Here is a 12,595-nt window from a genome sequence, read left to right on the forward strand (position 1 = left end):
CTGAACGATTTTCTCTGTGTTAGTCTACATGTGTGCATTCTCTTTTGGGAAAATACTTTAAAGTATTATTAATTGATCTCCAAGTTTGACTTGTATGAGGGCAATTTCATAAATTTGTGTTTTATTATTGTTGTTCCTGCGCCTCTTGGGGGACAGAATAGTTAAGCTAACATGACACTCTGATCGAATATTCTTTCACAACCCAGTACGAAATTCCCAAGTATTTTCCGCGCAATTGCATTGCAACAAGTTTCACATTTTAAAATTAAATTTTCATAAAACTGAATAGTATTTTTGTAATTCTAGGAATTGGAAAAAAAAAAATTACTCCATTCAATAAATAAGTGGTATTTTTAACATAAACAAATCTCTTTAGAAAGTCTTTATAAAATTCTCTTTAGTTAAGGAAAGTATTAAAATAAAATTGATAGAACAATCATTGGTGTCTTCTTAATTATAAGAAGACTTATTTAGAAACAAAATAAAAAAATTAAAATATTACTCCTTATTTAAGAACAAAGTAAATAGTTATTTGTAAAATTTACTCATATTTTTATTCCGTAAGATCATTGAGCATTAGAACAAATAAGCTCCAGGATGTTTTCCAAAAAAAAAAAAAAGCTCCTGGACTACCACCATTGTTTGAGACATAGTAATAGTTTTGCTTTTAACTCTTTATTTTGTTCTTATATATAAGATACTCTATCTGAAAATATTGCTATTATTTTTATTTAATTTGCAAGAAGCCTGAGAGATCAGTTCTTTTTTAAAAATAAAATTTGTTGGGGTCATAAATAACTCATAACTTAAATTCTTTTTTAAAAACTTATAAATTCTGCTAATTTGAGTTCCCCTGGTTGGTGAGTGATCTATTCGCATATCCTCAAAAAGACACAGCTCAACATTGCTAGTTGGTTCAAGAATTCTACTCATAACATTTTCTAGTGCAAATTTTTTGTACAAAATCATTGTGGTTTTGAGATATCAAAGAAAGAAAAGGGTGATTATGAAATTTGGGAAAGAATTTAGCATCCATTTAGAAGAAACCCTACCTGAATGGAGAGACAAATACTTGTGTTACAAGCCTTTGAAGAAGCTTCTCAAACACATTCCTCCTTCTTCCGTCGCCGATAATCCTCCTCCTCCTGCTCCTCCGCCGGTGCCGGCAGAGCTGCAGGATTGGTTTATTAGAATTCTCAATGAGGAACTCGAAAAGTTCAACGATTTCTACGTCGATAAAGAAGAAGACTTCATTATCCGCTTTCAGGTTTCCTTTTTTCGTTTATACATTCTGATTAATTATTTTTTTGGTGTGAAAAGATTGCGTGATTTTTACGTGTGATTAGTTTGATTAATTTAAGTTTAACAGGAATTTTTTACTGTAGATAAAATCAGTTTATAGTTTCCTGTATTTCAATTATTTGGTTATCTAATGCCTTAATTCTGGATTAGTTGTGGTTAGCTACATGAATCTGCTTGTATTCATTGCGCTTTGTTCACGTCCGGAAAACCTATATTTTATCGGAATTGTTACGTATGATTTCCGTAAATTGGATCAAAATGTTAGCATTTTGATTGATCCCGGAATGTGAGGCTTTTTAAGAATATGCTTATGGTATTTACTGGTCCTATAATTCGTAGCTTATTGTTGAAGGGAGGGATAAATGTACTGTCATTTTTGTGAGTGAAATTTAGTTTCAATTGACCCTTGTGGTCCGGGCCTTCCTTGGACCCCACACATAGGGGGGCTTTAGTGCACTAAACTGCCCTGTAGTTTAGCACGTGGGTGAGAATAAGGATGGAGGAATTGAAAGATTAGGGATTTTCATAGGGATTTTGGTGAAGTCTATCTTTTGGATGTTTGATGTGCTGCTACAGCACGTAGATTTTGATACTACAGATTTGACTCAATGTCAAACAGGCCAAAGGCTTAGAATGACATGAGTCAGGGATCCAGAATGACTTCATTGATTGATCATTGCACAAGAGTTGAGCTGGTCCGACCTCTTGTGCCGAGCTAGCTACCTAGTAATTTACAACCACTACTCTATCAGTCTATCTAGCCCAAAGGAATATGCTATCTGTGCTTTTTGTTTTGATCTTGTACCTTAAAGTGTAGACGAAGAAGGAAATCATTATTTGAATCACAACAAAGGCCCAAAAGATGCAAATGCAACTACAGAGAGTTTAAGAGCAATACCAAAAACTTATGGTCCCTGGGGGACCTCAGATGGATGGTTCAAGTAATTGAAAGGAGATATATACTTACCACATACCCCACATATAGAAGCAAATAATTGGGGTGCTGGTGGAGGGTAATAGTAAGACTGGAGTTTCCTGGAGAATATTCTTAGTAAAGCTGAGGGATATAAAAGCATCTTAATGGCATATTCTGCTTGCTGCCTTTATAATTTGTTGAGCTGAGTTGACTAAGGAAATTGTCACACACTAAATATCATAATATCTCTGACTTTTTCACACAACACTGAAGCTCCTCCACTTACCTGAGCAGATTCTCTAGAGAAACACTTGTAACTTAAGGGTTAGTATGGTATGCGGACTAAATTATCCTGGGAGTATACTTACAGTCACAGTCCTGATGAGATTATAATTCCTGGACTAATTTATCTCATTTGGGAGGTTAGATAAAATAATCCCAAGTTGGATGGGATATCCCAGGATTATGCCTAAAATAGTATTTATACTGTGTTTGGTTGACGGTATAAATTTGTCCCATCTAGTCCCACCTTATCCCACATACCAAAGGACCCTTAAATGTTCACTTTTTCTTCAAGTTCAAAGAGAAAATCATTATATTTGGCAACTTGGAGTTGGGGTGCTCAACTTAACTGCTAGGTCAAGCCACCTATGATCCTCCCCACATCATAGGTACAACATGGGCACCCTAGGCATGGGTTGCCTAAACAAGCAGGGAGCTTTGAGAGCTGATCATTTTGCTAGTTTCTTTGAATTGTTGTTTCATGATTATTGCTCAGCTTGGAGACTAGTAGATCTAGACTGTTTTTGTCTTGAGCTAGGGGTTTATCAGAAACTGCCTCTCTATCTCACCTCTAGGTAGTGGTATAGACTGCGTACACTTACCCTCCCAGACCCCTCTTTGTGTGATTATACCGTGTATGTTGTTGTTGGAGACTAGTAAAGTTTGGTCATTTCTCCCTTTGTCCTACTACTTCGGATGGTGGCTTCCCAATTAATAGCTATCAAAATTTGTTTGATCAAGTTTACGTAACAATCAGATTAGTTCTTTACCTTAAAATAAATCAACTGTCAAATTTGTTTTAGGATTTTGACCATATTATCAGCATTGCTGTGGTCCCAAGTACTAGATTAAATAAGAAAAACACTCATATATTGAATACTATAAGAGAAAATATTAAATATTACTACAATTTATTGACTTTTATATGACTTTGATAACGAGGGACTGGCATTGTCTGCTTTGTACAAGCTTCTTGTCTTGTTGGGACACAAAGGTAATGGTTACAATTATTTAAATAGCACTTCCATTAATAAAAGTCAAGATGTTTCACGCAATCATAGTATAAACATAAACTTAAATTGCAATCAAATTATTAATGTACTTACTGTGTAAAACACCACATCAAATATTTAAATCTCATGTTGAGTAATAAAACTAAACATTCAGTATAAGCAGTGCATTCTTTCTGTCAAATATCAGTTTTGTTCTTTGTAGTTCCTTATAGTCTATGCTTCTCGGTCTGTTAGATATATTTTTAGTCTAACTTAACTAATAAATCAAAATAGTCCCATAATACAACGTCGCGTACTTGCCCATATTACTTACATGGGTGACCCACATCTACTCGTGCCAATTCCAAAGCTGCTCCCATTCCTCAAAGCCCGGCTCCAGAGTCAACCCCTCCTTTGGTCACTTCATGAGGTGTACCAGTAGTTAGGGAATTGCCCGGATAATGAACATTTCAGTTGGTTGATCATAAACTTAGAAGATTAAGTTTCTTTTGAAAATTATTGGATCCAATGATGACGTTGGCCTTTAACTTTTCTTCATCTGGATCAGAATATGATGGATTTCAAAACAGTTGGGAGTGGGATTTTCGTAATTCTCTTATCTGGTACGTTAGCGTGTAGGGCTCTGAGTGGAGCATTGTCATCCATCTTAATCCAGGATCGGGATTGGTACTTGGTGACAGGAGTTGTTATATAATACCTGGTGTCAGATGTAACCAAGTACCTTTAACATATTATATATAATATGCAGGATTTCTTTATCCCATCAGCCTTTACTGCACAAGGCATCATGAGTAAATAATAGCATAAAGACAGGAATATGGCTATCATTCACGACAACTTTTTCTGAGTATTGCTATGAAATGTGCTATCCAAAGTTGTCAAGTTTTAGTATGAAGCTCGTTAAATTGCATATGCAATCTGCAACTGTCCCATTCAGGCCTGAATATACAATATCATATTTTGATCTCACATTCAATGGCATGAAAGTCTACTGTTGTCATCCAACCGTGTTTGTGACCAAGTTCATCAATTACAAACATTACTTATTTTGCGACAGAAATGGACAGTCAAGTAACTATCAAACTGTCTACTTAATGAAATGAGTTATGGTAGTGTAATGATTCCGGGAAAGCTGTGGATGGGTTCACGATGATGCAAGGACTGAAGAATTGTGGCAACATGATGGACGATTAGATGGACGCGACTGGTGAATGTGAAAATGGACGGTGTTTTCTTTTTTCCTTATCTTAATGGAGAGATAGGCATTGGAAGGATGCAAGAATGAGTGCATAAGATATCAAATGTGGAAACAAAATGAGAGTCATCATATAGCAGTATTATTGATCTCTTAGTTCTCAAATATATTTTTAATAGATAAGGAGCGAGTCTCAAACTGTTTTAGTGTGGGTTTTGAGTTTTTTCTCTACTTATATAACAGGAGCTGAAGGAAAGAATAGAACGTGTGAAGGAGAAGGGTGGCCAAGATGGAGTTCTTGCAACAGACAATGAATTCAGTGAAGAAATGATGAGCATCCGTAAAGACTTTGTTTCCATACATGGGGAGATGGTTCTTCTGAAAAATTATAGCTCATTAAATTTTGCAGGTACTGAGCTTGTCCGTCGCTTTTCACCTTGCACTTCTAATAATTTGTTACCATTGATAATAATGTGTTTCCGGCATCATAGTGCTCCGAGCTTTAGAGGAGAAGCTTAACTGTGTTAAACACAATTATGACTAGTCATGAGTTGGCCTTGTTTGCCAGGTGAAATTTACATCATCCCTCTCTTCCTCTCTCTTCAACACCCATCAGTTGCCGTTTTCCCCTCAAAACCTTCTCTCATTCATACTTTTCTTCTTCCACCAAGTCCTCCCAAAACCATCCTTTTCCCAAGTCACACGTCTCTGAGATTCTTACTCCACCTTCTCCACTGTTATTGATTCCTTATTCCCTATTTGACTCTTACAAGCAACTCATCGAAACACATAAACTAGGTAAAGATGCAGCTTAATTTCTTCAAAGTTTGGGCAATAGCTGCACAAAAGATAGAGAAATGGAATGCAACTACAAAATAGTTTTTGACTATTACAATTTATTCCAAGTTTTGTGATGCCGTCTTTTTTCCCACTTCACGCCACATTTTCATGCAGTTTATTGTTTTAACACATGTCCTCCATCTCCGAGTTTTCGTTTTCTCCAATATCCTTTTCCATTTTCTTGTGATGATTCTTTCTTCCTCAATTCTCTTCCTCTACTTCTAAATCCTTGGACCAGTTCACTTGTTCTTTCCGATTCTGCTAAGTTGCTCGGACTCTCCAAAAATGCTGCCGCACCCGTGTCGGATCCTTTAGAAATACACTATTTTGGAGGATCCGACATGCACCCGTAGACATTTTTTAAGAGTCTGAGCAACTTAGCGATTCTGTACATTAATTTTTTGAATTGATTACACGTCATTTGATATCGTCAAGAGCCTTGTAGTAGATATAATAAGATGGTGCGGTCTTGGGATGAAACAAAGAGAAAATAGAGGAGAGGATGGGAAGCTGGGGAGAGAAGGAGAAGAAAGATAACGAGATGATGCAGTGTTGGATGAAAAAGGAGGGCTGCTGGAAGGAGAAAGGAAGAGAAAGTAGGAATGCTTTGAGGAGGAACACCGATGATGGGTATAAAGAGGAATAGGAGTGATGTAAAATTATGGGAGCTACTAGCTCTACTCGGCAAACAAGGACAACTGTCACACAGCTAGTCATACTTGAGTTTAATAGTACTAAAGTAAGATTTCTTGGTTTAGAGGTATACCTCGGATTTCTGCTATCCAATATTATGAAGGTCAAACTTTAACAATTTTTTGTTTCATTAGGACTTGTTAAGATCTTGAAGAAGTATGACAAACGAACTGGGGGATTGCTGCGTCTGCCTTTTACACAGGTTGCTCTTCATCAGCCGATCTTTACTACGGAGCCTCTAACGAGACTAGTCCGTGAGTGTGAGGATAATCTTGAGGTCCTATTTCCTTTGGAAGCAGAAGTTGTTGAATTAGCTGCCCCTGCAGGTGAACAGGTGGGAGCAACTTCATCTTATGCTTCCAATGTTCTCCCAGATACAACATTTCCACCGGTGGAAGAAAATGGGGATATATACAGAAGCACACTAGCTGCAATAAAAGCCATTCAGGGACTAAAGAAGGCAAGCTCAACATATAACCCGCTGTCATTTTCATCTATTTCTGGAAACCAAGATAATGACAGCCCAGGTGCTATAACAGCAGAAGACTCCGATTCTGACTCATTGGTTGCCTCTCAGAGTGGTGATGAGAAGAATCAGGAGGTTTCCAGTTCACCAAAATAGAGTTTAACCCATTTTCTTATGTTCATTAGAGTATAGTGCTGAAACTGTGCTCTCTCTACGTTGTGTGCTATAGTTCTGCATAATTGCTTACCCAATTAATAATATTAGGAATAAACTTAGCATGTTCTGGCAATCACAAAAGCTTGATGTCCATCTACAAGTGCCTATTTCTTTTGCAATTTGAGATGGCGCAACAATTTTTAAGCCTTGTATTCTGCCTTGGCCCTTGAGAGTGAAATTGTTTAACCTATGCACATTCTAGTCATTTCGAGCAATTTATGGATCAGTCATCAGTACATATGAATATGAGCATACTGAGTTGAGTATTTTGGTGATTGCTAAACATGTAATCCGACAGAATCCAGCAGTTAACATTTCAATCAAGTTTGGAGGGAGGTGATTAGGCATGATATGAAGTAGTTACAGCTTACAAAGGACCCTTGATAGGAATGCGTGGAGGATGCGGATTAGGATAAAAGGTTAGGGGGCGGAAGTGCGTCGGTAATAGTAGGGGAGCGATTTTTTGTGTCTAGAGTTTCTTGTTCGTGGTGTTGTGGTTGTAGTATTATCGTGTGGCTATTTTGCATACAGTACTAGTTTATATGCACTTAGTTTTGGTGTTTGTTATATTGTTAGTTTATTTTGCGTACCATACTAGTTTATATGCACTTATCTTTTGTGTTTGGTATACTTCTATCGGTCCTAAGCCGAGGGTCTATCGGAAACAGTCTCTCTACTTCTCCTGAGGTAGTGGTACGGTCTACCTACACTCTACCCTTTCCAGATCTCACTATGTGGGAATACACTGGGTATGTTGTTGTTGTTTTGAGTGAAGAGCTGGAGCTGCTTGCAAAGAGTGGTTGAAACATGCCCTTTAACTTGGTCGCAGTTCACATCTTTGACCTCAAACTTTGGATGTGCACTAGTAGGCAATTAAACGTGTATGAAATCGAACAAGTAAACGCACGTTGCATGTGGCATAATACATGTAGGATTTCATGTTGGACATGAATTGGCCACGTAAGATGCCATATATATGACACGTGTCTATTTGTTCAACTCTATGCAAGTTTAAGTGCCTACTTGTGCACATCCAAAATTGGAGGTCATAGATGTGAACTGAGGCCAAGTTAAAGGGTACCATTCTTTTATTTTTCACGTCTACACCTGTGATTTTTTCCCCATTGTTGCTTCCTAGCAAGGGGAGAAGATAAGTGTGTAGCTTCTCAACGGACCCTTGTGGCAATTCTTTCTTTCTTGGTTTAGCATGTGTCTTCTTTAGCTTCATCTTCTTCAAAAGATAAAGTAGGTAACTGACCGTGCCCAAGTGCACATGCAAGTGTACGTGGTCTTATCAAGTAATATGATGGCTTCAAGGAAGCCCAAGTATTGATCTCTCAGGGACTTGCGTTCGCCGCCTATCTTCTTCTAGTTTAACCAATTGAGGAGAGTAGCAAATAAAGTTGTAATTTTGTAAATTAAAACTAATCTAAACTAATGCATAAAATAAAATCTTGGACAATCAATGGAGTATAGCCCAAGGTTGACGCATTTCAAACAATCTTACAAATCTCTATTCCTATCGCAGTCTAATTGATTATCGGATTGTTGATTCGCAAGGTTTATGCTACGATTTTAGTCTCCTGACCTCAAATCTTTTATCTATTGAACATTGCAACTACAACTCCCGCAGAGATACAACAATTCTTTTAGATTCAATAAGTTATCTTCTTGCAATTGAACCAAACAAGGCTTCTAGGTATATTCCTATCCTAGATGCTAATTCAAACTCCTTATTTCATAAAAGAGTAAGAACCTTGTTCCTTAATTTCTTCATTCTATCCTATGATTCTCCTCTCGGATTCACATAGAAATATAGATTTATTCTAATGGTAGCTAATCATCAAAATAGTAAGCTCAAGAAATCAAGAACAATCCATAGGATAATCCACAATTAAACAACAATAAATAGTATTAAAGAGTATTCATGTTCTTAGCCTCGACCCCAGAAAGAGGGTTTTAGCCTTAAATGGAAATATTCATCATCCAATCCCTTGAAATAATGATACAAACTATAAAAAAAATAAATTAAAGAATGATAAAATCTAAAAAGAAGTTGTGGTATCCTCCAATGATGTTCCAAGTTTATCTAGGGTTTCCAAGAGGTCCCAAGATGATTAAAATGTGATTTAACACGTTATATTTATAGTAAACAAGTCATAAATCGACTTGGATTGGGTTTCCACGCTGTTTTCTTTCAGCTGGGCAGAGTTATCCCGATTTTGGGCATCAGCGCGATGCGGTGACATGCGAATTCACAGTTGTCAAAAAATCTGTCAAATATCAGTAGCTCGTCGCGATTTCAACGCGTCACGGAGCCTCTTTAAACCCCATTATTAGCTGCACGCACCTATGGGTCAAAAACTTGAGCCTTTTTTGAATCCATTGGTATTTTGCACGCCTTCATTGGCCACATATACAGTCGACACGCGTCCCATACATTTCAGGGGTCCAAAATGCGTTAGCTTGCGTCTTGTGCTTCCGTGGTTATTTACGAGCCTTTTTGAGTTGTTTCCACTTGATTTGAAGCTTGTATATTCTTCATATATCATCATAGTCCATTCACCAAGCATCCTATAGCATTAAACACAACAATTTAGAGTTCAAAACAACACAAAATCCTCAACGATGAACTAGAAACACGAGCTAAGCGTAGGCTAATTTCTCATTAAGCTTTAACTCATTGTTTTAACCCTTGACTTGATCCAATTGACCCTTGAACATTATAAACAAGTTGTTTCACATATAAATACATAATAACAACCTTGGTAACTCATTAAGACACATTAGAACCCAACACAAGAGACTAGACAATATCTAGCTCAAGCTAGTCACACTAGTTTTCTTAGTTGAACTCTAAATGGTCGAATTGAATCAAAACTTGTGTGGAAATACCATTAAACATTGTGAACACATAATTGCTCATTTATATTAAACATTGTAAACACATACTTGGACACATAATTGCTCATTTATATCACTATTAACATATCCATAATAATCATCCTCAAAACAAGGCTAAATAAGCTAGAATAGTAGCGCTAGAATGCATAAATTCACCTAACATCAGTAACTCATTATATAATTATATGTCTATGTATTACGCTTTTCAAATAAATGATAAACAAAGAAGTGTCATTATGGGACTGTTTTTTCCCCAAAATTTTCCATTGAACTAGTTTTTGATTGCAGTTAACCTTCTAAATTTATAATGTGACTTTATTTTATCTTTTTTATCATTTTTTTTCAAGTATCGATTTAAAACAAATTGGACAAGGAAGTTTCTATCGCATTTTCCATGTGACAGTACAATAAGAAATCAATGTTAAACTCTTGGAACTTTGAAAAGAGAGTAAAAGAGCTTGTATATATCCTTCTTTCAAGTCAAATGACTTTGCAAAGGTCAGAACTTATATTTTTTAATTTTGATGAAACACAACAACAAGAGAACTTTTTATGGCATAGTTTTGCCTGAGAAGTCTGGGATTTTATTCAAGTAAAAAGAGCAAAATGCCTACTAATACAAATTACTGCCAACATTTCCTTACATGCCAGCTTTTATTACTAGTAACTAATAATATGGCATTAATCTGGAACAGATGACAAAAGCACTCTGCTTAATCATCAGTGCTTGGAATGAAACAAAACACTGTGAAGACATGCCAATTTTTATTTACTACAACTTCTATCTACTATATAACTTCTAATAAGGCATGAAGCTGTGGTGCAGGTGACAGAAGCACTCTGCTCAATCATCAGAGTAATCTCGATGGTGGCGATGCTTGTGGCGTTGTTTCTTCTCCCTGTCTTCGTCAGAGTCATCATCACCCTGCCAATTTATCAGATAAAATCAATGGAAGCTGAATAAAACTTTAGGTTGATGCTACCGAATACAGATAAGCGAACTAAAAGTACAAAACTGAGTTACATTCCATTGTAGTCATGCCATTCAAAAATAAGGAAGAGTAATCAGGTACTTACATATTTCTTGCGACCATAACCTTCATCATCATTGTCACACCTCCCATAGCTGGGTTTTCTGTAGTCCTCTTCCTCAGACCTTCCATAACTAGGCCTCTCAAATGATGTCCCGTACCCTTCGCTTTCCGTTGTGTCGTAGCTTGAACGCCCATAACTGGTTGATTTCCCTCCGTAGCCATACCCACTGTCTTGTTGCTCTCCGTAGTTCGTCTTCTTCCCATATCCACTAGATCCATACTCATCAGAGTCCGTCCTTCGCCCATAACCTGACCCGTATTCTGAGTTCCTCGCCTCGTCATCGTTGTTTCTTCTGTTCCTTGATCCATAATCCGATGCAGGTTTACTCCCATATCCACCAGATTCATATTCATCCGAGTCTGCCTTTCGTCCGTAACCGTAACCAGACCCGTACTCCGAACTTTTCTCCTCGTATGAACTTTTCCTTCCATAACCAGAACCGTATTCTGAGGTTTCCTCCTCCTCATCATTTGTCCTTCTGTGCCTTGATCCATACTCATCGGAGTCTGTTTTTCGTCCATAACCAGATTCACCATACTCACTTTCTCCACCATAACCTCCTCCACTTGGACGATTCATCCCAGAATTACGACGAGGATTCTCATCCCCATCCCCATCCCCATCCTCATCCCCATCCTTAGATGGACGGGAACGTGACGGACGAGAGTTGTGCTTGGGCTTGGGCTTAGAATAGCTCTGGTACTCGTTATCAAGAGCTTCATCAGCATAGGCAGAGGGTTCAGCAGAGGAAGTGTAATGAGGACGATCATAGTCGAAATCATCGGATTCCGACGTGGGAGGATAGCAAGTCTCATCGGAAGGTGGAATTGGCCGGCCATATGTCAATGAGATATCGTAACCACCACCATACGGAGTCTCATCATACTCATCAAATTCAGGGACATCGTCACTTTGACGGTAGCCTTTTGGGTAGTAAGACATTGTTTATGGTAATTCTTTCCAAGCTTAATTTTAATTTCCTCTTTGATTAGAGATGTGAGAAGGTGGAAATGCTAACAAGAAATATAAGCAGTTAGTTAGTTAGTTGAAACAAAACATAAAACGGGGAAAGTCGTTTGCAAGTTGTTTGTATTGGGAAACACAAAAGGTTGTTATTTGCCAAGGATCCGCACTACACGGCAGCCTGCTAAAAGACCCACTTTCAAGATTATTTTGTGTTTGGTAAGTGTAAGCCAACATTACTTGGAGGTATTACAAAACCCTATTGTTACATCTATTACTAGGGAATACCATCTGGATTATTTTGTCTTAAAAAAAAATTGAAGTTCGAAATGTGATTTTAGTTTTCTTCGGTCATAAATCAACTTCTATGTGAAATAGGGTTTGAGCGAGCATTTACCGTAATATAACTGAGTCATACATCAACTTCTCAAAAAAGAAAAAAAATAAAATTGTCACGCATGAATTGAATTATGGTCATCAATTGGCATGGCAACGACAGTTGCCACAGGGTTGTCTGGTATGCAACATCAAGTGAGATATCTCAGGATTAAGTTTGAAATTAGGATATATATTGATTTAATTGACGATTTAAGTTTATCCTGATATAAATGAAAATTCATGTGAGCATTTTAATATTTTTGTTAAATATGACTCTTAATAAAATGTTTTTTGTACTGCATATTAAGTGACTTTCTGTTACATTGCTTTTT

At 37.2% G+C, this 12,595-nt stretch overlaps 2 protein-coding genes across 2 annotated transcripts; one reads left to right on the forward strand and one right to left on the reverse strand.

Annotated features, from left to right (window-relative positions):
• The first annotated feature begins 544 nt into the window (after positions 1 to 544).
• LOC107858736 (SPX domain-containing protein 4) lies at positions 545 to 7,117 on the forward strand. The gene is made up of 3 exons (XM_016703512.2): positions 545 to 1,267; positions 4,952 to 5,117; positions 6,376 to 7,117. The coding sequence occupies exons 1-3, from the start codon at positions 1,007 to 1,009 to the stop codon at positions 6,861 to 6,863; spliced, it is 915 nt and encodes a 304-aa protein (XP_016558998.1). The 5' UTR covers positions 545 to 1,006; the 3' UTR covers positions 6,864 to 7,117.
• A 3,154-nt stretch (positions 7,118 to 10,271) lies between these two features.
• LOC107861010 (uncharacterized protein At5g39570) lies at positions 10,272 to 12,127 on the reverse strand. The gene is made up of 2 exons (XM_016706422.2): positions 10,905 to 12,127; positions 10,272 to 10,752 (listed from the first exon to the last, which is right to left on the reverse strand). Exons 1-2 carry the CDS (start codon positions 11,862 to 11,864, stop codon positions 10,672 to 10,674), a joined length of 1,041 nt encoding a protein of 346 aa, XP_016561908.2. The 5' UTR covers positions 11,865 to 12,127; the 3' UTR covers positions 10,272 to 10,671.
• Between the last annotated feature and the right edge of the window lie 468 nt (positions 12,128 to 12,595).

The sequence above is a fragment of the Capsicum annuum genome, chromosome 2 (assembly GCF_002878395.1).
Source record: "Capsicum annuum cultivar UCD-10X-F1 chromosome 2, UCD10Xv1.1, whole genome shotgun sequence".
Classification (NCBI taxonomy): Eukaryota; Viridiplantae; Streptophyta; class Magnoliopsida; order Solanales; family Solanaceae; genus Capsicum; species Capsicum annuum.